Here is a 26,137-nt window from a genome sequence, read left to right as displayed (position 1 = left end):
TTAATGTAATACTGTATGCCATAGCAACTTTCTAACAATTCATTCATTAGTGTATAGGGTAGGCCACCGTGAAGCAATTCTATCTTATCACACTGGGCTACCATAAAACAATCACATTGTTGCTTCTTCATTATCAATGTACAAATCATTATACCTGTAAATAAATATGAATTTCTTTTTCATATTACCTTTTCATTTTTGATGCCTAGTGTTAGTAATACACATAACATCTACAGTGTTTTGTATCATATAAGACAATATTGATGTAGGTACTGACAGACGATTCATCTTGTAAACAGATGACATAAACTTATGGTATTGATAAACACAGTACAGTACTCTAAATGTATTTTCTCTTCCTTACAATTTTCTTAATAACATTTTCTTTTCTCTAGCTTACTTTATTGTAAGAATACTGTATATAATACATACAAAATATGTTTATTTTTTACGGTATTGGTAAGGCTTCTGGTCATCAGTAGGCTATTCATAGTAAAGTTTGGGGGGAATCAAAAGTTATACATGGATTTTTGACTGTGCAGGGGTTTGGCATCCCTAACCTTCACATTATTCAAGGGTCAACTGTATATTTTCCAATTATATACATATATGCTTGACTAATTAAAAAAAAAATTTCAAAAACTGGGAATTCCCTGGTGGTCCAGTGGTTAGGACTCCGTGCTTTCACTGCTGAGGGTGCGGGTTCAATCTATGGTCAGGGAACTAAGATCCTGCAAGCTGCGCAGCGTGGCCAAAAAAAAAAAAAAAAAAACTTCAGGGACTTCTCTGGTGGTCCAGTGGTAAAGAATCTGCCTTCCAATGCAGGGGACGCGGGTTCGATCCCTGGTTGGGGAACTAAGATCCCACGTACCACATGCCACCTAAGCCCACGTGCCACAACTTCTGAGCTCGCGCGCCTCAACAAGAGAGCCTGCGGGCTGCAAACTACAGAGCCCACGTGCTCTGGAGCCTGCGCACCACAACTAGAGAAAGAAAAACCCACACACCACACTAGAGAGAAGCCCGCACACCACAACTAGAGAGAGAAAACCCATGCGCCACAACTAGAGAGAAGCCCGCACACCACAATGAAAGATCCTGCGTGCTGCAACTAAGACCTAACACAGCCAAAAAATAAATGAATATCTTTTAAAAAATTTCAAAAACAAGTTTGAGTGAAAAAATTTCAGTGGAATACATATAGTGTGATTCCATTTATATAATGTTTAAATAGATATAAATAATTTTTTTGTTGTTTAGGCATGGCTTATGTAGTTGATAAAAACATGGTGAGAATGATAAGCACCAAATTCAAGATGGTGCTTGTTTGGGGGAAGGAGAGAGAGAAATGTATGAGGAAAGAGGATATAGGAGACTTCAAATGTATCTCTCACGTTTTAAGTTTTCCCATATTAAAAATTGTAGCATATTTATTGGAATGCCAAAAGGAGCTCAAGAACCGAGGAGTACCCTTCTGTTAGAGAGTGAAAATGGTCTTGGAAATTAATTCTCATAGAAATAAATCAAAATTGATTCATAAACTGTCAGGAAAAAACCTACAGAGGACAGTAATTAGAAATTGTATATTTTTTGCATCAATGCTGAGCGTGCATCGCTGCCAGCCCTGGGGCCCCCCAGCAGGGCTGGGAAATGGTGGAGCTGGCAGAGGCAGGGGCGACCGAGTGTTAAGGGGAACCTGTAGACTCGGCTGAGATGGAATCGGGTGCCGGCTAACCCTCTGGGACCCTCCACTTCCAGTGGCTGCTGTTCTTGGGCTTGGTGAGCCCAGCCCTAGGTGGGGCTCGGTCAGGCTTTCAACAGACCTCCCATCTCTCTTCTTATGAAATTGTAACTCCTTGGAGATAAACTAGAGAATGAAGAGAAGCCCCTAGGCCCTACTTGGAGCAGGTATCGTGTCATTCAAGCTGAAAGAAAAGAGCATATCGTTCACTTGTAAAGGAATAACAACTCCCCTCGTTAAATGCCTGACTGCTAGCACCACCCAGCAAATATCCTCTACTACCAAGTTCCAGTAGGTGATTCAGCCGGTCTGTAATGAACAAAAGACAACTGAATGAGGAAATGGACTTGTATTATTCAGAGGAAAGGTCTTTTCTTTCCTTGAACAAGAAGGGAGACTGACAAAAATTCTTTGCTTGCCCAAACTTTCGTCAGGTTCCTGAACCATCTCCTAGGCCCATCCGTGTAGTTTGTTGTAAAATCTGGTTTTAGCAAGAACCTCCACCCTGCCCCCATATCTGATCACCCAAGATGTCTGATCGGTTCTTTATCCTCCACCCCGCTTCCCCGCCCAGTGATGTCTGATCACCCTGGCTTGTCTTCAGCAAGAATCTGTTAGATTGGTTTAGCCAGAATACCCCTCATCCCTGATGTTTCCTCTTAGTAATTTTCCATCCACTGACCCCCACCGTGCTCCTTGGCTATAAATTCCCCCTCGCCCATGCTGTATTTGGAGTTGAGCCTGGTCTTTCTCCCCACACCCCTGTAAAATCCCTTTACAGTGATCCCTATACTTATGTCGATAATAAAGTCTGCCTTACCATCTTCAAAAAAAAAAAAAAGAAATTCTATATTTTTATGTTATTAAGAACAAAAAGCACAAAATGTAATCAGTGTAAATTTTAATACCTTTTAATGTTCAGAGGAAACAATGTACCTTCATGACTTGGAAGACCTTTTGTGAAAATTCATTTTTTTAATATTTTTTATTGAAGTAGAGTTGATTTACAATGTTGTGTTAGTTTCTGGTGTACAGCAAAGTGACTCAGATACATACATATATATATATAATATGTGTATTATATATATATACTTTTTCATATTCTTTTCCATTATGGTTTATCCCAGGATATTGAATATAGTGCCCTGTGCTATGCAGTAGGACCTTGTTGTTTATCCGTTCTATATACATTATAATAGTTTGCGTCTACTAATCCTAAGCTCCAAGTCCATCCCTCCCCTACCTCCTCTCCCCCTTGGCAACCACAAGGCTGTGACTGTGAGTCGTTTCTGTTTTGTAATAAGTTCATTTGTGTCATATTTTAGATTCCACATGCAAGTGATATCATACAGTATTTGTTTTTCTTTTTCTGACTTACTTAGTATGATAATCTTTAGGTCCATCCATGTTGCTGCAAATGGCATTATTTCATTCTTTTTTACGGCTGAGTAGTATTCCATTGCATATATGTACCACATCTTCTTATCCATTCATCTGTCAATGGACATTTAGGTTGCTTCCATGTCTTGGCTATTGTAAATAGTGCTGCTATAACATAGGGGTGCATGTAACTTTTCGAATTATAGTTTTGTCCGGATATATGCATAGGAGTGGGATTGTTGGATCATATGGCAACTCTATTTTTAGTTTTCTGAGGAACCTCTATACTGTTCTCCATAGTGGCTGTACCAATTTACATTCCCAACAACAGTGTAGGAGGGTTCCCTTTTCTCCACACCCTCTCCAGCATTTGTTAGAAAATTCTTTTTTTTAATATGGCACATTATTTAATAAAAATTATATATAACATGTACATACAAAAAAGTACATAGAACATATGTGTACAGTTTAATATACATTTGTGATTATAAAGCAGAACTCTGCATAACTACCATCCAGGTCAAGAAATTCAGTATTCTGGAAGCCCCTATGTGGTGTACCATTTCTTTTTTTTCTTTTTTTTTTTCTTCAGGCTCATTTAATCCATACAACAAACCATGATATAGTTATTGTTCTTCCCCTTTTTACACATAAAGAAATTGAGATTGAGAGAGCTTAAAACCTATGCCAAATCACCATGTTGCCATAGCATGAGCCGTAATTTGAATTCAGTCCATCAGACAACCTCGAAGCCCCATACCCTATTCAGTACACTACAGAGACCTCTCAAAGCTGGGGTAGATCTTACTTTCTGCTCTTATGGTGTACCATTTCTTAAATTCAATTTGTTTTATCATAACACGAACAACTGTACAAATAGGCCTGTTGTTTTACGTTTAAAAATTAATTTCAGAAAAAAATATTGCTAGTATTGATTTTTTTTAATTTTCAAGATAATTTGGCATTAGGAATTGTTGGCCCGACACTGAGATGCCTGTGAAGACTGTGGAAGATACTGTCGTTTCATGGTTTACAAAAGTCTTGGCCCCAGTTGGTAACGGTGGTGCCACAGCTTGTAGCTGAGCCCTAGGCCAACAGTTGCTCCCCTGCAGTCACTCCAGGCTCCGGGAAATGGTGGGCAGTCCTTCTCGGTGACGATAACTAGTGCCACAGTTAACCGTTAATTCCTGTGAGCAATACCTCTGTTCCTTGGTCAGAAGTTGATAAGTAGCTTCAGAGTTGCATTTTCCTGACATTGGCCAATGGGGTAGGTGTATGGTCTTTGCCATTTTGGACTGCATTTGCTGTCTGCCTGGGACTCTGGGCACTTTTAAAAAACTCTTGGGGCAGATTGCCCGTGATGGTTGGGTGAAGGGCCCAGGACCCAAGGACCGGGAAACATCACCCTAGACCAGGATTTCTCCGCCTCGGCACTTCTGATGCTGTGGACTAGATCATGCTTTATTGGGGCTGTCCTGTATGTTGTAGCATGTTTAGCAGCATCCCTGGTCTCCACCCACTAGATACCAATAGCTTTCTCTCAGCTGTGACAACCACTTTCCAGACGTTGCCCAGATGTCCCCGAGGCAGGTAAATCACCCCCAGTTGGGAACCACTGCCTTAGAGGGTAGAATTCACATGAGGCTCATGGTCCCTCCACTGCAGCTGTGGAGGAGGTGGGAGAGGCAACGCGGCTGAAGGCCCCTAATTTGGAGCAGTAGGAGGAATTAGGGCAAAGATAGGAGGAATGCAGCAGGCAGACAGATGGAGGCAGTAAGTTGGGGAGGGGCCTTCTGGGTAGCAGTAAATGGCAGTGGGCACAGGGAGGGTGGGTGCAGAGCTCTGTGGCTCTGAGGCGCCGGGCAAGGCTTCGTTCGCAGAAAACTGGGAGGAGTGTATTAGCACAGAGCCCCGTCTCCCCTCTAAAGAATGGCACTCAAGGGCTTCACTGATGGCGCAGTGGTTAAGAATCCGCCTGCCAATGCAGGAGACATGGGTTCGAGCCCTGGTCCGGGAAGATCCCACATGCTGCGGAGCAACTAAGCCCGTGCGCCACAACTACTGAGCCTGCGCTCTAGAGCCCGTGAGCCACAACTACTGAAGCCCCTGCGCCTAGAGCCCGTGCTCCGCAACAAAAGAAGCCACCGCAATGAGAAACCTGCGTACCACGATGAAGAGTAGCCCCCGCTTGCCACAACTAGAGAAAGCCCGCGCGCAGCAAGGAAGACCCGACACAGCCAATACATACATACATACATACATATATACATAAATAAATAAAATTTAAAAAAAAAAAAAAAAGAATGGCACTCAAGCCTTCCCTTCCCGCTCTTGAGCCGACCTTGAGCTCTTAAGCAGCATTAGATCTTTCTAAGAATTCTACCGCTTTCCTCTTGACCTTGTAGAGAGAGTCATGTGAATCTCTCAAGTGGGCTGGTTCCTTGGAGAGAGATTGCAATTGTTTGACATTTATTCACCCATCAGACATTTGTCCGGCACCCACTTGGGCAAGGGCTGTGTGAGGTGCTGGGGACCCCACTAATCACCCAGGCCTGGATGGTCTGACTCAACCAGCCCAGGCAGCCCTGGGAGAAGACAGTAAGCCTGTCGTCAGGCTACCTACCCAGGTCACATCCCAACTCGGCTCCTGGCTGTTGTGTCTCTTTGGGCCTCAGTACCTAGTCCCTAGTCTGTAAAATGGAGTAGTAAGAATTCTTATCCCATATGGGCGTTGAGAGAATTGAGAGAATATACAGGCTGTAGAGCAGTGTCTGGCATTAGTGAGTACTCAGTGATAGTAATATCATTATTTTAAATTTTTTTTTAAATTAAAACTACTACATAAGGACTGTAATAGACTTAACAAGTGTCAAGAAAATTCTGAGGGACACGTGATCAAAGACTCACAGAAGTGGCTCTTTTGAGATGGGTCTTAAAGGATTAGTGAGACTTTCTCAGGGGGGATAAAAAGGGTTGTGGGAAGATCATGCACTAAAATTCAGGCAGAAGAGTGAGACAGCAGGAAGTCACAGATTGTGAGCTTGCGAGACCGGCTCACTGGGGGACAGCTGCTGGCCTTAGGGTCCGGAGCTAGGGGAGGGGGGTCTGGGAGGCCAGGAAGGAGAAGGGCCTTGTCAGGGGGACTCAGTCTGAATGGACATAAGTCCCAAGCCCCTTTGGCTTGGACCTGCTTCATTTGTTACTTCTTTTCTCCAAAATAGATTTAGAAGAACTTGCCATTTTCATCCCATTCTCCCTCCCCTGGGCAGTGAAATACTGAGTCTGCTCCCTTCCATGTCAGTGTTTCAGAGCTTTTAGAGACTGGAAAGCAAATTCGTCTTGCTGTCCCTGTGCTGTCAAAAGGGAACCAGGTGGGGGGATGCTGGCAGCCACTTCACACGCGAGTCCAGCAGAGGGACGGAGCACTGACCTCCCTTGTCTGGGTGCCCATGCTTCCCACCTCTGTGACCGCTCAGGAGATGTTCTTGGCCACTGGGGTTCACAGAGGAGCAGATCCGTGGGCCACTGGGGTTCACAGAGGAGCAGATCTGTGGGCCACTGGGGTTCACAGAGGAGCAGATCCGTGGGCCACTGGGTCGAGATGCATTTTCCCCTGTCTCTTCTGCTACTCACACGCTCGCTGCCTCAGGGCAGGGGCTGGACACCACCCTGGCAGATGTGGCTAATAAGCAGGGCATCTGTGCCAAAGGACGGTGTGTTTATTTCTCTGGAGCCTGTGGAGTTGTGCCCGAGGCTTTGCTGAATCAGACCAGTGCTGTCTGGCATCCCCTCGCTGCTGAGACCTCAGTCCCAAGGTCACGAGTGTCCCCTGGATGGCTCTGGCCTTTGCTTCACCACTCTCTGAAACTTCCCAGAGTGAACATATATTTACTGAGCACTTATCAGGCCCAGGGGGTGTGGTTACATGAGCGAGATAGACACCATCCTCGACTTTGTGGAACTTAAAAGTCTTGTGGGAGAGACAGACATTGAATAAACCATTGCACGTGGTATGGATAAGGGCTAAGAAAGGGGACTATCCAGGGAGTGGCAGTGAAGAACAGGAGAGGAACCTCATCTTCAGGGGGTGCTGAGGTCAGGAAAGGCTCACAGAGGAAGGAAGACTCTCCCTGGTATCTGAGAATACTGCTTAGGGGGCGGGACAGCATGGGGGTGTTGGGGAGACCCCCCTCTCTGAGCTGGCTTGTGACGGAATCCAGTGGGCTTCCCCAAGCTGCCTGTGTCTTTGGCACTGTGGCCATCCCTCTCTTAAATTTCTTGCTTCCTTTCAGACTGCTCATTTGTCCCCTTAGCTGTCTTATCTTGCTCCCCAGATATAATTTCGGCCTTTCCAGATGATGGCCCCATTTTTGGCTTCATGACCTCAAACCACCCTGCTGTGTTGCCAAATGACAGATTGAAGGAGGTGGGTGTGGAGCTGTAACAGGACATAGAGGTTCCTAAGCATGTCCCAGCCATGGGACATTTCCCGGGGCATTCAGAAAAATTAATCAAGCCTCTCAGCAGCATTTTCTGTAGCTTGGAGGATGCTTCTTGCATCGAAGATGACATTTTCCATCAAATAGGATGAATGAAAATCACATTTCTCTTTTTTCCCCTCTCTCTCCCCTCCAGGCTAATATTTGGCACCCTTTACCCTGCATATTCTTCCTACAAGGCTGTGAAATCAAAGGACATTAAAGAATATGTAAGTAGCACTTTTTGGGGGCGGGGTGGTGGTGGTGATGGGGTTAGATGGGGGAAGCTGGGCGTGAAGTGCAGGGGCGGGGTGCCGATGCCCTCTTTGGTGGGTACTGGGAGCAAGGCAGTATGGCGACCTGCTGGGTGTGACCCAGGAGTCCTCTCCCGGCTAGACCTCCTCTTTAGAACTAGAGTGTGGAAGTGAGCAGAGCGGGGAGGCCTGGCAAGAGGAAATGGCACCTGGAATAGGAGGCCCCCAGTGGCCACAGGCCACTCTATGGCCTTGGAAGAGTGACTTCATCTCTCTGAGCCTCAGTTTCCTTGTCTGGGCTGGAAAGCAGCATTACTGGGAGACAGTCTGGCACTGGGGGCAGGAGCACAGCTCCTAAAGTCCAGCAGACCCTGCCTAGCAATTCTGATCCCCGTGCCGGTTCTGTGATTTGAACACCGCACTGTTTAAGCCCTGTTGCTTTGTAAGCTTTTAGAGGGCAGGAGTTACCATCGTCCTATGACTGTTTCCCACTGCACCTCGCAGAGGGCTGAACACACGGGCAGGGGATTAGGAGTACTTACTGGTGGGAGGATTGTATTACTGTTGGGTGATTTGGATGCCCCAGTCACAGCCCTAAATGTGCTGGGCACCTCTGGGCAGGAGAACCTTCAGACCACACCTTGATTGATGAAGACCTGTTGGGGGTGGCTGAGGAGGGAAGAGTGTCCCTCCCCAGGGAGGACAGTATCCCAGGTTGAAGTACAAAAGATATAGATTTTGTCATCAAGAGACTGAAGTCAAGTCCTGGCTCTGACGTCTGATTGACACAATGCTTGACAAGAATCTTAACTTCCAAGAGCCTCGGTTTCCTCATCTGAGCAGTGGGTGGATATCAACAATCCTAGCGCCTAGTGTTGTGAGGGACAAAGGGTCTTTGCTCTGCTTTTACTCAGAAGAGGTCACTTGGCAAGTTAGGCACAGGCAAAGAAATCATTCAAAGCAGGTTTGGAAGTTCTCAGCTTTCCCAGGATGTCTTTAGGATGAAACCAGCCACCTCCAGATCAGCTCAACCAGAGCTGCCTACACCCACTCTCAGTTTCCTAGAACTGCTTGCCTGGCTTGCATTTGCTACGAAGCAGGGGATCCAGACGGGGCGTGTTCTCCTGTGGAGGCTGGGTCCCCAGCATGTGTCTGTGAAGGAATCTCAGAGTGTGAACTATAAATAGCTGTTAAGTTGCAAGCACAGAACCTCATGATTCCTAATGGACTCCGCCCAGGGGAAAGCCCTGGGCAGCCTCCTCCAGGTCACCCTTTCCCCGACTGCTTCCAGCCTGGGGAGGGGGGACGCTGTGCCAGGAAAGGAAGCAAAGCAGGGGTCACCGCAGTTCAAGGTCTGATCCTCCGATTTGCAGGGGTAGAAACTCAACGCTGTCCGCTCATCCGGGAGAGAGCAAACCCTGGTGAATTGTTTTGCTCTATCTAAACTCACAGGAGCCTGGTTTATGACTAGAACGGCAATCATTAATTTAAACTGAAAAATATAACTGACAAGCAGAGCAACTGTTTGTGTTGGCGGTGAGCACGTGCTTTTCCCAGGAGGGAAAGCTTGAGAGCTAAGATTAGACAGTTTCTCGGTAAAAATGGAACTGGAAGCAAGGCGCCCAGTGGTATTAAGGGAGACCTGCCTCCTTTTCCTGCGCTTTTTCACATGCGCTCAACTCACACACTTGCGTGCACGCTCACATGCTTTCTCCCACACGCATTCACACTCACTTCTTTCCCTCCTTTTGACCAACAGACCCATTTGTCCAAGAGAGAAACCTGGAAACTTCCTTTAACTCCTGTCCCTTCCTCACCACCCATCCCCACCCAGATGCCCAGGTGGTGACTATGACCCTTCCTCTCTATCCTCCTTATAATCTTTCAAACCAGGTCTCTCCTTCTGTGCTGCCTCTCCCTTCAATGAGGCTCTCATCATCGTTCCCTGGAATGTCACAGTGGCCTCCTGTATTCGATTTTTGTATTGCCACAGTAACAAATTACCATGAATTTAGTGGCTTAAAAGAACACAAATGCGGGACTTCCCTGGTGGTCCAGTGGTTAGAACTCCAGGCTTCCACTGCAGGAGGCACAGGTTCGATCCCTGGTCAGGGATTTAAGATCCCACAAGCCGCACGATGCAGCCAAAAAAAACAAAAAAACAAAAAACAAAAAAACCCCACAAACGTATTATCTCACAGTTCTGGAGGTCAGAAGTTGGATGGGTCTCACTGGGTTGAAATCAAGCTTCCTTTTGGAGGCTGTAGGGGAGAGTCCATTTCCTTGCCTTTTCCAGTTCCTAGAGGCCACCTTCATTCCTTGGCTCGAGCCTCCTTCTCCATCTTCAGAACCAGCAGCATCGCATCTCCCACCGTTCTTCCGTAATCCTGTCTCCCTCTCACTGCAGCCAGGAAAGGTTCTCCACTTGTAAGGATCATGTGAATACATTGGGTCTGCCTGGATAATCCAGGATAATCTTCCCATCTGAAAGTCCTTAACTTAATAACTGCAAAGTCCCATTTGTCTTATAATGTAATACACTCACAGGTTCTGGGGATTAGGACGAGGACATTTTGGGGGCAGGGGCTGTTATTCTGCCTGCCATACCGCTAACTGGTTCCTCCACCTCCTGTACCTCATCTCATGCTCTGTTGTCTACATCACTTCTACAAGCCTTTGAAAAATGGAAATCTATTCATTTTACTCCCCCTGGATCCTTTCATGGCTGCTTATTACCTGCTGGATGAAGTCCAAACTCCCTTAGACAGTGTTGAACCTTCTTGATCTTGCTCTCCCTACTTTCCAGCCACTTCTCTACAAGCATTCAGTGCTTCTTTTTTTTTTTTTTAATATTTATTTATTTTCTTTATTTTTTTGGCTGTGTTGGGTCTTAGTTGCGGCACGTGGGATTTTTTGTTGCTGTGGGTGGGCTTCTCTCTAGTTGTGTCGTGAGGGCTCCAGAGCGCATGGGCTCTGTAGTTTGCGGCACATGGGCTCTCTAGTTGAGGCGTGCAGGCTCAGTAGTTGTGGCGCACAGGCTTAGTTGCCCTTCAGCATGTGGAATCTTAGTTCTCTGACCAGGGGTCGAACCCGCATCCCCTGCATTGGAAGGCGGATTCTTTACCACCGGACCACCAGGGAAGTCCCACGTTCAGTGCTGTTGTTCTCAACACCCAAAGTGTGGTCTGTGGACTGGTGTTATCGACATCACCTGGGAGCTAGTTAGAAGTGCAGAGTTTCAAGCCCTACCCAGACCTCCTGAATAAAAAGCGGCATTTTTAACAAGATCCTCAATTTGAGAAACACCGCTCTTGACGTTCATAGCTTTTTATGTCTTTCCAAACTTACTGCACTAGTCAAGGTTTTGAGACAAAAACTTAAACAGAAAGGAATTTATGGGAATTTGTAGGATTAACTAGAAGCCTGGGGTAAGATACTCAGAAATTGGGGAAGATCTGAGAAGGCTGGGTGACAGCCAAGCTTATACCTCAGGAAGGGTCTGGTTAGGAAGCTGCTGCCCAGGTCACCACCATGGAACTGGCTGCCAGCTGCCCATGGCTTTGGAACATTTCATGAAGATTCAAAACCCTGGATAGGGGCATTTGATTTTTCCAAGCCTGGATAATAGGCCTTGCCTCCCATAAAGACCTGCATGCTGGGAGACACCCTCCAAATGAGAAGGCTTTGGTTGCTGGTAGTTTAAAAAAAATACATACACACGCGCGCACACACACACGCACACACACACGCCCTCAGAGATACTACACGTTTGGTTTCAGACCACAACAATAAAATGAATATCACCAAAAAGTGAGTCACACAAACTTTTTGGTTTCCTACTGCATATAAAAGTTGTCTTTACATTACGCTGTAGTCTATTAATTGTGCAGTAGCATTATGTCTAAACAAACACGATACACACCTTTATTAAAAGATAATGCTTTGGGGAAAATGGCACCAATAGACTTGCTTAACCACAAACCTTCAATTTGTAAAAAAAAAAAAAAAAAACCACAATATCTGCAAAGTGCATTAAAAAAAGCACAGTAAAACGAGGTATGCCTGTATATTATATATATGAAAATACATAGTATAATGATCTATATTACAGTTACTTCTTGGGCTGCACAACATCCACATCCACTTTTTTACCCAGGTTTTGGCTTTTAAAAAAACCTTCCAGGGACTTCCCTGGTGGCACAGTGGTTAAGAATCCGCCTGCCAATGCAGGGGACACGGGTTCGAGCCCTGGTCCAGGAAGATCCCACATGCCGCAGAGCAACTAAGCCCGTGCGCCACAACTACTGAGCCTGTGCTCTAGAGCCCGTGAGCCACAACTACTGAAGCCAACGTGCCTAGAGCCCGTGCTCCGCAACAAGAGAAGCCACCGCAATGAGAAGCCCGCGCACCGCAACGAAGAGTAGCCCCCACTTGCCGCAACTAGTGAAAGCACGCGTGCAGCAACGAAGACCCAACTCAGCCAAAAAGAAAAAGAAAAAAAACCTTCCAACAAGAATTCTCTACCACTCATTTATTGATGCTTGCTAAATCCAATTCTTCATCTGAGTCCAGCTCCAGATCCTGTATCCTCCGGCTCTGACAGGATCTAACCATATATTCAACACTCTAAAAATTAAATTGTCAAGTGAACCATCACTGATACACCCTATATACTATATTAGGGGGAGAAGGAGAATAAATAAAAATTAAATTAGTTAAAATATTTAAATCTATACGTAACACCGAAAGGAAGAAAATGGATAGAAGGCACAGTCCTTATTTAGGCAAGTGGTCATGAGTTCATAGTTGGTATTTATATCTTTTGTTAAAAGATGAGTTTTAAAACGGTAAAATAATGATTCTTGTACAAATATAAAATTAGCACATGTTGAAAATTTTACTTAACTCATTAAGTAATGAGGGAACCAGTAAGGTGTTAAAAAACAGTTCAAAGGAGACTCCAAAGAACAGATATATATAAGCATTGAGGAATGACTAAATGAATTTGTTCATAGATATTCAACTGATTTCTTGGGAAGTAGGGCCATTGGACCCAATTGTACCTCCACTGGACAAAATTCTTTGGCACATCTATAGACTAAATAATTTGCATTGTAATCAGTTTTCTGTAACTTACAAAGTTGCCAAATAGCTCAAAGATATTGTAAAACAAGACACCTGCAGAATTAAGATAACTCGGAAGGCTGCTCTGGACAGCACCTAGCATTCCACAGGACACCCATTCCAAAGTCTTTCACAACTTTTCCTATTACTTCCCTCTTCCACCATCCAATCAGTGCTCCCCTGTGCCTTCAGTGTGGTTTCTTCTCCAAGCGTGTGGCCTAAATCTTCATTCCTGAGGAATCTGAGGCCTTAGTAGTCTTACCTCTGTAGGGTTGTAGTAGTGATCCATTGACTTTACCTCTAAATAAGACAATACTAGGGGATCCCCTAGAGGACCCTTAAATTCCATCCACCCTCCTTCCCGCCACATTGTGTAGTAGCAACTCTAGTTCCCCTTGATAAGCAGGATCAGTCACGCCATGAAAGCCCATAAGTCCCTTTATTATCTATTTCCTAGTGGCATGGTGGTCTTGAAATGGCCAGGTGACCTTCTAGTCTCTGCTTCCACTTCATCAGAACCATTTTATATCCCTCATGGAAGCATCCATCTTTCGAGTACTAAAATTATTAAAAAGTAGAGCTCAGAGGTTTGAGGACGAGAAGCAGAAGTGTTGTGAATGGGTTAGACCAGTGATTCTCAAACTTTAACATGCATATGAATAAATAGAGAGTTTTATTAAAATGCAGATTCTGATCCATTAGCTCTGGAGTAGGGCCTGAGATTCTACAAGCTCCTAGGAGTTTCCAGTGGTGCCAGCCCATGAACCACACTTTGAGTTACAAGGAACTAGCATTAGGCTTAATCATAAGAAACACCACCCTCATTTCCTTGGTCCCTGAACCTTTAGATTCTGGCTAAGATGCAGTACCTTGTGTTGGTCACTAGTTCAGAGAGGAAACTGCATCCTCTAGGGCAGCATATCACCTCACAGAATGCTGACTCCCACCCGGTTCTTTTCTGGAACTCTCCAAAGCTCTTGTAGCATTATATAAGGCCAGCTGCCTCAGGGCATTGGGGTACATGATTAGATCAGTGATTCCCCAAAACATCAGCCTATTGTCATATTTCTTTTGCTGTAAAAGAGGGCCCTTGGTCAGAAACAATGTTGGGATACATCAAAATGAAAAGGGCACTCACTGAGTCCACAGCTTGCTGTATGGCTGCCAGAAACATGGCAGTGGGAAAAGCAAGTCCACATACCCAATAAATGAATATTCCAGAAAAGAGTCTATGCTGCCCTTTCTATGAAGGAAGGGGCTTGTTATGATGAACCTGCTGCCAGGATGCTGGCTGGTGCCTTAAGATATGGTACTGTCCTAGAGATACTTAGTCACAACTGCTGGCAACTTGGTGTCTGAGCAGGGTCGTGGCCAGGTCGCCCTTGGTGAGAGGGATGAACATTGCTGAGCCCACGTGTTCCCTCTGTCTACATGACCACTGGTCCATGAGCCCATTGAACATGCAATATCATGCTGAGGTAAAAGGCTCATAGACATCCATAGGGCTGGTCATCTCATCCACCTGATTACCAAGAGCCTCCTCTGCCATCGGGACCTTTTGGTGAGCATTAGCAAGAACCACAAATATTTGCATTCTGGGGGCCCATTCATATAATTTCCAAACCACCTCAACACCAGTAGCTCAGTCTTGTCCCTTCCAACTACCTCATCATCTATCCAAATTCTTACCTGGTGTTTTAAAGTGTATCCCAGATTTGTTTTAATCAGGTATGGTAAGGCATGCAAACACAGAAATGGCTCACGGAGGAAGAAGCTTTTACTCACAGTTCCCTGGAAGTAGGAGGCACAGCACACCCTGCAGGGCCACATGGAGGAGCACCAGGGTCAGTGCGGAGTTAGAGGGAAAGTGAGGGGAAAATGTGGGCAATGACCTTTATCATGGTTTCTGTGGGAAAGACAAGGCAAGGCAGAGTAAGCAAGCTTAGAACTGGCTAGTTGGAATAATTTCAGCAGGCTCTGGGGTGTGGGGGCTGCCTCTAGTTATCTGGTACCAGGTCCTGGGATGATTAGGGCTGGGAAGTATTGGCTCAACCTACGAGAGCTCCATAAAGGAGGTAGTTTGGAGTATGGATCCTGGATTGGTCAGTTTGCATGTTTGCTCTGGGGCAAGAATGTCTCAAGAATTAGCTAGTCCTAGAGGGGACAGTCTCTCTCCAGTCAGCAGGACCCCAGATGTCACAGCATCAAGACTACAGAAAATAAGAAAATACAGTTAATAAACCTGGTGACAGTATAAATGTATTACCTCAGGACGTTTCTCCTTCCAGGCTAACTGTGCTGCTCGAAGTTCTGCCTGCAGGGAATTTCCTTCCCCGCTCTCTCCAGGTCACCCCTGACTATACAGTTGTCCACTGTGAGCTCGTGCCAGCAGATGCTGCAGACTCGTCTGTCAACCAGGCTCACACTTGTCCTTCCTCAGTCATTTGGCACAGGGGATTCCCCGTGAGGCTGAAGCAGGGCCCGGATGCAGGAGGGAGTGTGAGAGGCTCAAGAAATATTAGTGTGACTGCGTCGGGGAGGCTAAAGGTGAGGCGAGGCTAAGAGGTGGCTGAGTTTGCTGTCTTCACAACTCATGGGGGAGGCCTTTTGCAGGCTCCCAGGAGCCCTGGGAGCAGGGTCTGATGGGCTGTGGGGTCTCAGCCCGCCTCTGTGGCTCATGGAAGGTCAACAAGCTCTGCTTCCCACCCTTTATTATGGCCTAGGGTTACCACTGCTCTCCTGTCTTCTCATTCCTGTGCTTAACCAGTCCAGAGGGAGTTCCCAGTTATGCTGTCAACTGTCCACTCCAGAGCTGCCCCCAGTGATAACCTCGCAAATCAGCAATAACTTTCTGTCTCTTTTTTGGATGCCGGCCCACCCAAGCTCCCCCTCACCTTGCAGGGAATTTTGGGTAGAATCCCTCAAACCTGGCAAGTTCTATTTCAAATCTTGGAAAAATAAGTTACATTTGGTTTCTCTGAGGCCTAGTGGGGAAAACCATTTCCAGGTAATTTATTTATGGTTTCCATGAATGAGTCACCAGTATTTCATTTACCTTGTTAAGCTCAGTGAGTCATTCTCAGACCCTTCCTTCTGCATGAAAGTGTTTTAAAGTGGAGGAGTACATGATGGAAACTCCTTTTAGGCTAACACTTCCAGCCTCCTCTCTGCCTTGGCTCCCTTACCTTTGTCTTCAGCCCCAACCCCCCTCCTGAGATTTAGTTTTGCCTTTCCAGAGGCCTGTTGGGCATTCTTCTTGGATGTCCTCTGGGACCCTCAGACTGTCCTCTGCCTCATGGAGCTTAGCTTCTTCTCCCTAAATTGGCTCTTTCTTTACTTTTTTGCTAGTGTGAGAGGCTCCATAACTATCAGTCACTCATGCCCTGTCTTCACCAGGACCCTTTCATCCCGTGTATACCTAGCCATCCATCTCATGGGGAGCATCTGTTGCTTTGCAAGCTATCTAATTTTGTCTTCTCAAAAAGCCACCTAGACCAGTATTTTCCAAAGTATATTCCATCTCAACCTTTTTGAGACCGTTCTTTCTTTTCCATTCACAACACCCAACATTCTAATCCAGGCATTTAAAACATATTCACCTAGAACCTACTATGTGCCAAGAACTGTTTTGGGTACAAAAGATATAATGATGTGCAAGAAGAACTGGTCTCTACTCTCAGGGAACTTACAATGTAGGAAGAAAAACATCAGAATAAGCAGGTACTTTCAAAGTACCTGTACCATTTATCATAAATGGGTATTGGATTTAATTATTGATTCATTTTCTAAAAGATATGGGCCCTTGGCACATTTTAAGTTGGGTTTTGTCTTTTTATTATTGAGTTGTATGAGTTCTTTATTATTTGGACACAAATACCGTATCAGATATTGATTTGCAAATATTTTTTCCCATTTTGTGGGTTGTCCTTTCAGTTTCTTGATGGTATCCTTTGAAGTACAAAAGTTTTAAATTTTGACAAAGTCTAATTTATCTATTTTCTTCCTTCATTGCTTGTGTTTTTGATGTCACATCTAAGAAAACATTGTTTAATCCAAGGTCACAAAAACTTACTCCTGTGTTTTCTTGTAAGAGTTCTTACATTTAGGTCTCTAATCCATTTTAAGTTCATTTTTTGTATATGGTGTGAGGTAGAAGTCCATCTTCATTCTTTCACATGTGAATATCTAGTTGTCTCAACACACGTTTATACTTTTTAAAGTCTTTGCTAATTATAAAATCCAGTTCAAATATGGATCTGTTTCTGTTGACCAGTTTTTCTCTTAACCATGGAGTATGTTTTCCTGTTTCTTCATATATATAGCTTTTCTTGTTTATTGGACTGTTATGTATAATACATCATAGGAACTCTAGATCTGCATTGCCTTCTTGTGAAGAACGTTAATTTTTGTTCTCACAGGCAGTTAAATTCTGACAGATCATCTTGGCCTTGTGGCAGCTAGGTTTTACGTTTTATTGGGGCAGGTGTATTTCAGTTTTGCTCTTAGTCCTAGAGCTAATCTCTTAGTCCTAGGGTATAGTTTTTATTCCTAAGGTATGGCCTTTTAGGTGTTTCACTGGAAATTCCCAAATGTTTACCAAGTTCCTCTAATTTGGCAGAACTTGAACTCCAAGCTCTATTTCTCCTCCAGTGGGCAGAAACTGAATCTCTGCTCAACTCTCAGTTTTCCAGCTGTATTTTACTCAGTCACCTTGGAATATTTCCTGATTCTGTGCAATTCAGGAGCCAGCCAAGAAATTGAAAGGAATTTATATGTGGATTTGGGGGCCTACCCCCTTATGGCTTCCCTCTTACTGGGGATTTTTCCTTTTCAGTTTCCAGCATCATTGGCAGTCTCAAACTCTATTTTCCACTTCCTCAGGCAAATAAGACTATGGGTTTCTTCTGGAGTTCTATCTGCCCCATGATTTGCCAGCTAGGGAGTTTCCTTAACTGCGTCAACATGGATTTACTCTGGTGTGGTCCCCTTATTTCAAAAGTTGGATCCTTTCCAGTTTCTGCCAGCTTTTGATAGCTTTTCTAGCCTTCAAAGAGTTGTTTTAAAATATTTTGTTCAGGGAATTCCCTGGCGACCCAGTGGTTAGGACTCTGCACTTTCACTGCTGAGGGTGCGGGTTCGACCCCTGGTCGGGAAAGTAAGATCCTATAAGCCGTGTGGCGCGGTGCGGCAGGCAATCAATCAATCAATCAATCAATCAAATAAAATATTTTGTTCAGAGTTTATTATCGTTATTGGCAAGAGGATTAGTCCAATACAAACTACCCCACCATTTCCAAAAGCCAGAAGGAGCAGACCAAGGAATTTGGACTTTATGCTGCAGGCTAGAAGATTTTAAATGGAGGATTAATAGGTTGAGCTCATGCTTTTGGGGAGATTAGTATGGGGATAGTTTGTAGAATGGATTGGTGAGGGAAAAGCCAAGAGACAGAGAAGCAGTCAGGAGACCCCTGCAGTAGTTCAGCAGAGAGGGGACCAAGGCCTCAATTGGAGAAGAGAGACAGTAGAAATGGAAAAGGATGGTCACATGGGGGAGATTAAAAGAAAAGATCCAGTTTCTGGGAGGGACTATGGGGCTTTCCCACATGGAAGGGTTTTTTTGTTTGTTTTTGTTTTTTTGCCACACCATGGCATGTGGGATCTTAGTTCCCCGACCAGGGATTGAACCCACGCCCCCTGCAGTGGAAGCATGGAGTCCTAACCACTGGACCGCCAGGGAAGTCCCTGGAAGGGTTTTTAAATGACCAGTGAGGATTACCATCATTCCATATCAGAGAGTCTGGCCAAGTTCAAGTTTATTCCAGGGTGTGTCTCTGTGGAGGCTTGAAAACTTTATTCACCTGGTGTTAGTCCTGGGCAAATGACCTGACTGAAACCTGAGTCACTGCTGGTCTTCAGGTCTCTCTGGCTCACCTGAGGGCTATTGAAGGCCACCTAAAATCTACTTAGAGCTTGAGCCTGGGTCAGTTGTGGAAACAGCCTGTTTGCCCCCAGCCCCAAAGTCTGGTGTAGAACTGGACCAACCTGGGGAAAGATAGGAAAAGGGGTTACCAATGCAGGCCACTCTGCCTGGACACATCTCAGCATCCACTGTCGGGGCCTGTTCTCTTCAAGTTGGCAGCCATTCATCCTTGACCTTTTCTGCTAGCTTTGTTGCTTTCTCTTTCAACAGGTCAAATGGATGATGTACTGGATTATATTTGCACTTTTCACCACAGCAGAGACATTCACCGACATCTTCCTTTGTTGGTAAGTACTCCAGGAATTGGGACTTTTCCAGGAAAGATGTTGCCAAGTGTCAGGAGAGAGGTGGGAAGTTCTGAAAGCAGTCTTAAACCTTACCAGCACAGAGAAGCAGGTGCAGGAATGCTAACTGGAACATTTCAAATCAATTAGTCTGTAAAATTGTTCTTCAAGCAAATATTTATTGAATGACCATATAAGAGCAGGTATTGTTCTTACAATGATATAATGATGGGCAAGATAAACACAATTCCTCAATTAATGGAGTTGGTAAAGAAGCATTCATATGTTAAAAAAAATAAAAAGGAGAAAAACAGTACACAAAAGTGTGCAATAAAACTAAGTTTCTCCCCTACACCATTCACTCTCACCATTACTGCTTTTCACAATTGTATATACTTGTAAAAAATGTATGCGTGTGTATACATATACACATATACACATACTTTTCCTTTTTTTAAAACAATAGTACTGTAGTATACCTAACATTTCTCTCTTTGTTTCTTAAATTTATTTTTGAAATACTTTGAAGTAAGCATAAATAGATCTACCTACTTTTTTAAAGGCCGCATAGAATTTCATGGTATAGATGGATCATAATTTATTTAATCAGTCCCCTTTCGATGGACAGCTTTTTCTCTCTCATGAACAATGCAGCTGTTACAGCAATGGACCAAGTGAAAGTCATAAGCTAGGTGTTTGTATTCATATATTGTGTCTTCGCTGAAAGAGGCTGTGAATAATATACAGTATCCTGTTTGTATCTAAAGGGTCTGAGTTTGTGCACATGTGAATGTGTACTAAAAATAGTGTGGAAAATACTTGTCGGTTAGCAAAGGTTATTTCTGCAACTTGGGATCATGGGGTCAGTTTCACATTTGCTGTGTTGTATGAATGTTTTACCATGATCAGGTTTCATCAGGGAAAATAATAAAGATATTTCCATTTTGGGAAAAAAAAAAGTTCTTACCCCAAAAAGGATTAGCCTGGACTTACCCTCTGGGATGTCCTAGATCAAAGACATCCACTTCTCTGAACACTACTTCACTGAATCCTGTCTTGGGTCAGTGGCCTTAATGACCTCAGTGTGTAGTTTTTCCTCTGAAGGAGCCTGGCTTTCATCTCTACTGGGAGAGATAGATGTCTCAGCTATTATGGCCTTAAGCTGGAAGGAAGGAATCTGGATTACCTAATTCAATATGCTTGTGCCATTCTGCCCTGTCCTGTGCCCAGATAAACAACAGACTGAAGACGGGGCTGAGTCTCCAGGACTGGAGACGAAACTCTGCTGAGCCATTTTTTTGTCTTCCCCAGACCTCAGAGGCTGGCACTAGGAGGTGGACCTCATTTTGTGCAGAGCTACAGTGGGGAGGTTCCTGTCTGTCCTGCAGAGATGAGGAGAACAGGCCAGACCCAGTGAGGATTGTATAGTCGATTAAAGAGCGTGGCCAGCACTTCATGTCGTGCAGCCTTCTTAATGATGCCCTCCTTCTGTCTGGTGCCAGGTGGCCTCCTGCTGTCCTCCTGTCCCTTATCATGAACAAAGCGGAGAAAGCGTTAGTCTCATGAGCTCTTTCCCAGGGGTTTCTGGCATTTCAGCCTTGCTGCTCTTTCCTGGGGGGAAAACCTGCCTGATGATGGATATGCTGTTCCCTGGTAGCTGGAATATGTTTTACCCATGGCCCTGGAATTGTAGTCTCGTGCCTAATAAGTGCTCAACTACTGTCTCTGGGATTGATTTGATTTTGATTTTGGGAGATGTATGACTTTTTTTTTTAATTAAATTTTTGTTTATTTGTTTATTTATTTTTGGCTGCGTTGGGTCTTGGTTGCGGGATCTTCATTGCGGCATGTGGGATCTTTCGCTGCGGCATGTGGGCTTCTCTCTAGTTGTGGTGTGTGGGCTCTGTAGTTTGTGACGCGTGGGCTCAGTAGTTGTGGTGCGCGCGCTTAGTTGCCCCACGGCACGTGGAATCTTAATTCCCCGACCAGGGATCGAACCCACGTCCCCTGCATTGGAAGGTAGATTCTTAACCACTGGACCACCAGGGAAGTCCCAGTGTATTACTTTTCTGTTGCTGCAGTAACAGATTACCACAAATTTAGCAGCTTAAAACGATACAAATTTATTATTTCACAGTTTCTGTGAGTTAGAAGTCCAGGTGGAGTCAACTGAGAGCTCTGCTGAGGAGCTCACAAGGCCAAAACCAGCGTGTGGGTCAGCCTAGGCTCTTATCTGGAGGCTCTGGGGAGATTCCACTTCCAGGCTTATTCAGGTTGTTGGCAGAATTCAGTTCCTTGTGGCTGTAGGACCGAGGTCCCCATTTCCTTGACATGTGCCACCCTGTCATCTTCAAGCCAACAATGGCATGTCATCTCCATCTTCTCCTGTTACCAGCCAGAGAAAGATCTCTGCATTTGCTTTTAAAGTCTCAGGTAATTAGATTAGACCCACCTCAGTAATCAAGTATAATCGCCCTATCTTAAAATCAGCTGATTAATTACCCTAATTACATCTGTAGAATCCCTTTGCTACATAAGGTAACATATTTGTGGGTAACATGGGGAGGAAGGCCATAGGATCAAGGTCATGTGCTGCATGCCACAGGAAGGCATCTGATAACTAGGGTATTTGGAGCATGTGTACAGGTATGGGTAGAATCCCCCTCTCTTCCTGACCCATGTGGAGGCCTCCTCTGGTCCCTCGTTGGTCCCTCTGAACTGGCGCTGTCCAGGCAGTTTGTGGGTGGAAAGAGAGGGTCCCTTGCCTCTCTCCTGGCACCGTGGGCTCTGCTTCTGCAGGGAATGGTTCGTTGGGGCCCTTCCCTGCCTGCCTCAGCTCACAGCCTGGACATGCCCTCAGCCTGCTTTCTCTTTTCCTGCCAACCTCCAGGTATTACAGATCATGGTCTCCTTCTAGGATAGTCCTTCCTCTCCATCCTCCCTCTCGCCCTGGGAATGGACACGGGATAGACCCATCAGACACAGGGCCCTCTTTCCCTTTCAGGGAATGGACACCAACTCAGCTGCTCTAAGCTCTGTTTATAATTGAAAGGGGGGCGGGGTAGTCCTGCACCTTCTGGCTTCCTAGAAGCATCTTTAACTTTTGTTTACTTCCAGGACTGGAGATCACCCCTCACGTGTATACTCTTCCCCTCACTCTTCACTCATCCCCATCCTGCTCTCTCCACCCCTCCACCAGGGCAGTTCCCTCTTCATTGGTAACTTTTAAAAACTTTCTATGTTGATGAAGACAGCAATTGTGTATGGTCACAGAAGAGATAGGATGGTGGCTTTTTTTACAATTTGTGTAAGTGATTTCATTTAATTTTTTAAAAACTATAAAATACTACATACACATGGCAAAATAAAATTGAAACAATACACTAAAAAGCAAGTCCCTCCTCCCGCAGGCCCTCAGCTCCCTCCCCAGAAGTACCACTGTTAAAAGTTAGTTGTGTTTTCGGTACTTCCCTGGTGGCACAGTGGTTAAGAATCCACCTGCCACTGGAGGGGACACGGGTTCGATCCCTGGTCTGGGAAGATCCCACATGCCGCGGAGCAACTAAGCTTGTGCACTACAACTTCTGAGCCTGTGCTCTAGAGCCTGCGAGCCACAACTACTGAGCCCGCATGCCTAGAGCCCGTGCTCTGCAACAAGAGAAGCCACCGCAATGAGAAGCCCGCGCACCGCAACAAAGAGTAGCCCCCGCTTGCCACAGCTAGAGAAAGCCTGTGCGCAGCGACGATGACCCAATGCAGCCAAAAATAAACGCACTTAAAAAAGTTAGTTGTGTTTTGGGAATTCCCTGGTGCTCCAGTAGTTTGGGCTCTGTGCTCTCACTGCTGAGGGCGTGGGTTCAATCCCTGGTCGGGGAACTAAGATCTCGCAAGCCGCAAGGCCAAAAAAAAAAAAAAGTTAGTTGTGTTTTCTTCCAGAAATTTTCTATACACATTAATTGTATGTGTTTTTGACAATTTCGTCACTTGCCCAACCCTCTTCGAAAACCCTTACCTCTTCAAGTGTGAAGGTGTTACACTGGGAGGATAGAGAGACTACACCTGCCCCACGCACCCCAGTGCTCTGCGTATGCCTTGGATGTGATGGTTGCATCTGGCCTTTTCTCCTCAAACACGTCCTCAAGGTCAGGGCAGTTCAAGGGCTTATCCTTACGGAATGTGCAGGGTCCTTCACTTCTTGAATGAAGGCTGGGATGGCGGTACAATGGCTGGGAGTTGACTTAGTTGGTGGTGATTGTGTTGGTAGAGTCAAGATACCCCAAGGCCTCTGGGAAACACAGAATCTGAGTAGCCCAACCTGGAGGCTCTTGTGATGCATGGCAAGAGCCTGGTCCTGGTGTGATCATTCCAGAGGCAGTAGACATAACATGCACTTCAGCGTTCGAAACACTGGGTCTTGAGGTGGGAGGCTGAGACTTTTAACCCAGGCATCAGCAAACTCTTTCTGTAGAGGTCCAGATAGGAAATAGTTTAGGTTTTGAGAGCCATACAGTCTTTCTCACAAGTGCTCAACTCTACCATTGTAGCATGAAAGCAGCCATAGACAGTATGTAAATGAGTGGGCATGGCTGTATTCCAGTAAAACTTTATTTACTAACATAGGTTGTCACCATGGATTTGGCCCATGGGCCACGGGTTATTGAGGCCCCGGATCCATTCGAGCAAGCAACAGAGACCACCTCTAACTAACTTAAGGAAAAGAAGAGAAAACAGTGAGACTTTGTTGGTAGATCCTGGAGTAAATCATGGAATGGAAGGAAAGCTGAACAACTAAGAACTGGAAGGAGAGAAGCCGGCCACCTCGGGGACCCCAGCTCTGAAGCTCAGGGACTTTCCTTCTGTCCCTCAGCTGCCCGTGACTCCCCTCAGCACTGGTTATGCCCATGCTGAGGGCCTCCCAGTTCCAAATGTCACTCTCCAAGGGTGGACAATCTGATTGGCCCGGCTTAGGTCAGCTGTGACCTAGAGGTCACTTAGTACAGACAAGGGCGCTGGGGACCTGCTTGAATATGTCTAGGACCGGGGGAGGGGAGGCAGCTCCCGGGGAGGCTGGTCCAGGAGGTGTCTCCACCATCTCCATATATTTGTAGAACCTACTGTGTGCAATTTCATGTGGGTGCTAGGTGGTTTAGTCAGAGTCAGCACCTCTAAGCAGCCTTCTGGGAAGGAAGCTCACCTTGGGGCGTTGCCAGTCCCAGTGAGGCACAGGTGTGGAGTACATCTCTCTCTCCTCCCATCTCATACTTTTCTTCTGCTGTGAAGTAGGTGCCTCTTCTTGTCCTCTGTTCTTCTATGTTGGTGGCTTAGGGGCAGGATTCTTTTTTCTGCTGTAGTGTGTGTGTGTGTGTGTGTGTGTGTGTCTGTCTGTCTGTCTGTCTGTCTGTCTGTCTAGCCTCCCTTTGTCCACGCTCTTCCCTTCCTTTCCTGTCCTGGCTAAGATACACAGCCTTTACTCCTACCCAGGATATCTCGTTCCACACCAGAGAGGTAGGGAGGTTTCCCACTTATGTTCTGTGGCGTGAGGCTTTAGATTTCAGCAGGAACTCTCAGCTTCTTTTGATACCACGGGGCAGCTGGCATCCCCAGGGACCTTCTCAGGTGGCCCGCATGCCTTACCGACAGTCACTGGCAACTTAGACTAAAACTTGAGGCCCACTCAGTCCTAAGGTCATTTCCTCACTTGAATCTGCAAAGGGGAGAGGGCCCTCACCCACCAGAGAGTAATGTGTAGAGACTTCTGAGAGATTTGCTTTGGGCCTGCCAAGGTTGAGCTGATGCCAGGTACATAGTAAGAATTATGAAGTGGATGTTTGTGAGCGGCGGATGGAGATTTGGAGAGAAGCAAGGCTCTTGATCCTCACTAAGACATTGTTCCGTATCACATTGCACATTATGGGGTCACCTGTTGGTTTCCGCTCTCCTGCTAGATGATAAACCCCTAAGGGCGAGGACATGCCTAACCTAGCTTTGGTTTCCCTGAACTGCTTAGCACAGACCTTTCCCTTTGGTTTCCCTGAACTGCTTAGCACAGACCTTTCACCTCATAGCTTTTCAATAGAATTTTCCCAATTCATTCAATTGAATGAATCAATCAATAAGCTAGTGGTTATCTTTGAGTAGAAAGTGGGGCAGGAAAAAAGCTGGAGGAGAGAAATTGAAAGAAAACATAGTGATTGCTAACAGTAGGAGGCAGTCTTGAGATTCGAGTTTTGCTACTAAGAAAAGACTCTAAAGGAGCCTACTTTTAACCAAAGTCCTGGAAGGGTCGAGAATTAGCAGGCTGTAACCTCTTCATTTTTTCTTCTCTGGACATTCATGTCAGCTTTCTGCCCAAGGAACAAACCCATTCCATTGCGATTCTTCTACAACTAGTTGGTTTCGCTTCAAAGGAAGCTCCATCACCCAAAGTGGACAGGGGAATACAGAGGAGCCTTCTGTGTCCTGGTCTAGAGATGCCAGGGAGGGCGGTATCTTGGTGGTCTGGAGACCACCAAGTGTAGTCTGCTACCCCAGTTGGTCATTGGAGATGCTTTGCCAGCCTGACAAGAGAAGGTTTGGGAGGTGAAGCCAGAAGATTAGGAGGCAGGAAGGTTTTCAAAGGCTGCGTCAGCATGGATGGGGCACCCTGGAAAGATCCTGAAGAACAGGAGGCTCAGTAGCAGGCTGGCCAGAGAATAAAGGGTCTCTGGCAGCCCAGAAGGATTGCTCAGGATCTAATGTTCACCCCCCCACACCCCCGCCCAGCCTGGGGCAGGCTCTTACGGTTGGTCCTACACTGTGGGGGTGTGACTGTGGGGAATCAGACTCTTGTACCTATGTTTGCACAGAAGTACAACCTCTATCTGTAAATCAGATGCCCGCAGAAATTCCACCTCTGG

At 45.6% G+C, this 26,137-nt stretch overlaps 1 protein-coding gene across 2 annotated transcripts in view; it reads left to right on the top strand.

The window, feature by feature from the left end:
• The first annotated feature begins 19,167 nt into the window (after window positions 1-19,167).
• The window catches only part of REEP1 (receptor accessory protein 1), a 45,405-nt gene continuing 38,435 nt past the window's right edge, over window positions 19,168-26,137 (top strand). For both annotated transcript variants that reach the window (XM_061168783.1, XM_061168782.1), the window contains exon 1: window positions 19,168-19,244. In XM_061168783.1, the coding sequence (XP_061024766.1) occupies window positions 19,177-19,244 (68 nt within the window). In that variant the 5' untranslated portion in view covers window positions 19,168-19,176. The remainder of the gene's footprint in view (window positions 19,245-26,137) is intronic.

Source organism: Eubalaena glacialis, chromosome 14 (genome assembly GCF_028564815.1).
Source record: "Eubalaena glacialis isolate mEubGla1 chromosome 14, mEubGla1.1.hap2.+ XY, whole genome shotgun sequence".
Classification (NCBI taxonomy): Eukaryota; Metazoa; Chordata; class Mammalia; order Artiodactyla; family Balaenidae; genus Eubalaena; species Eubalaena glacialis.
This window is presented reverse-complemented; position numbering and strand designations above follow the sequence as displayed.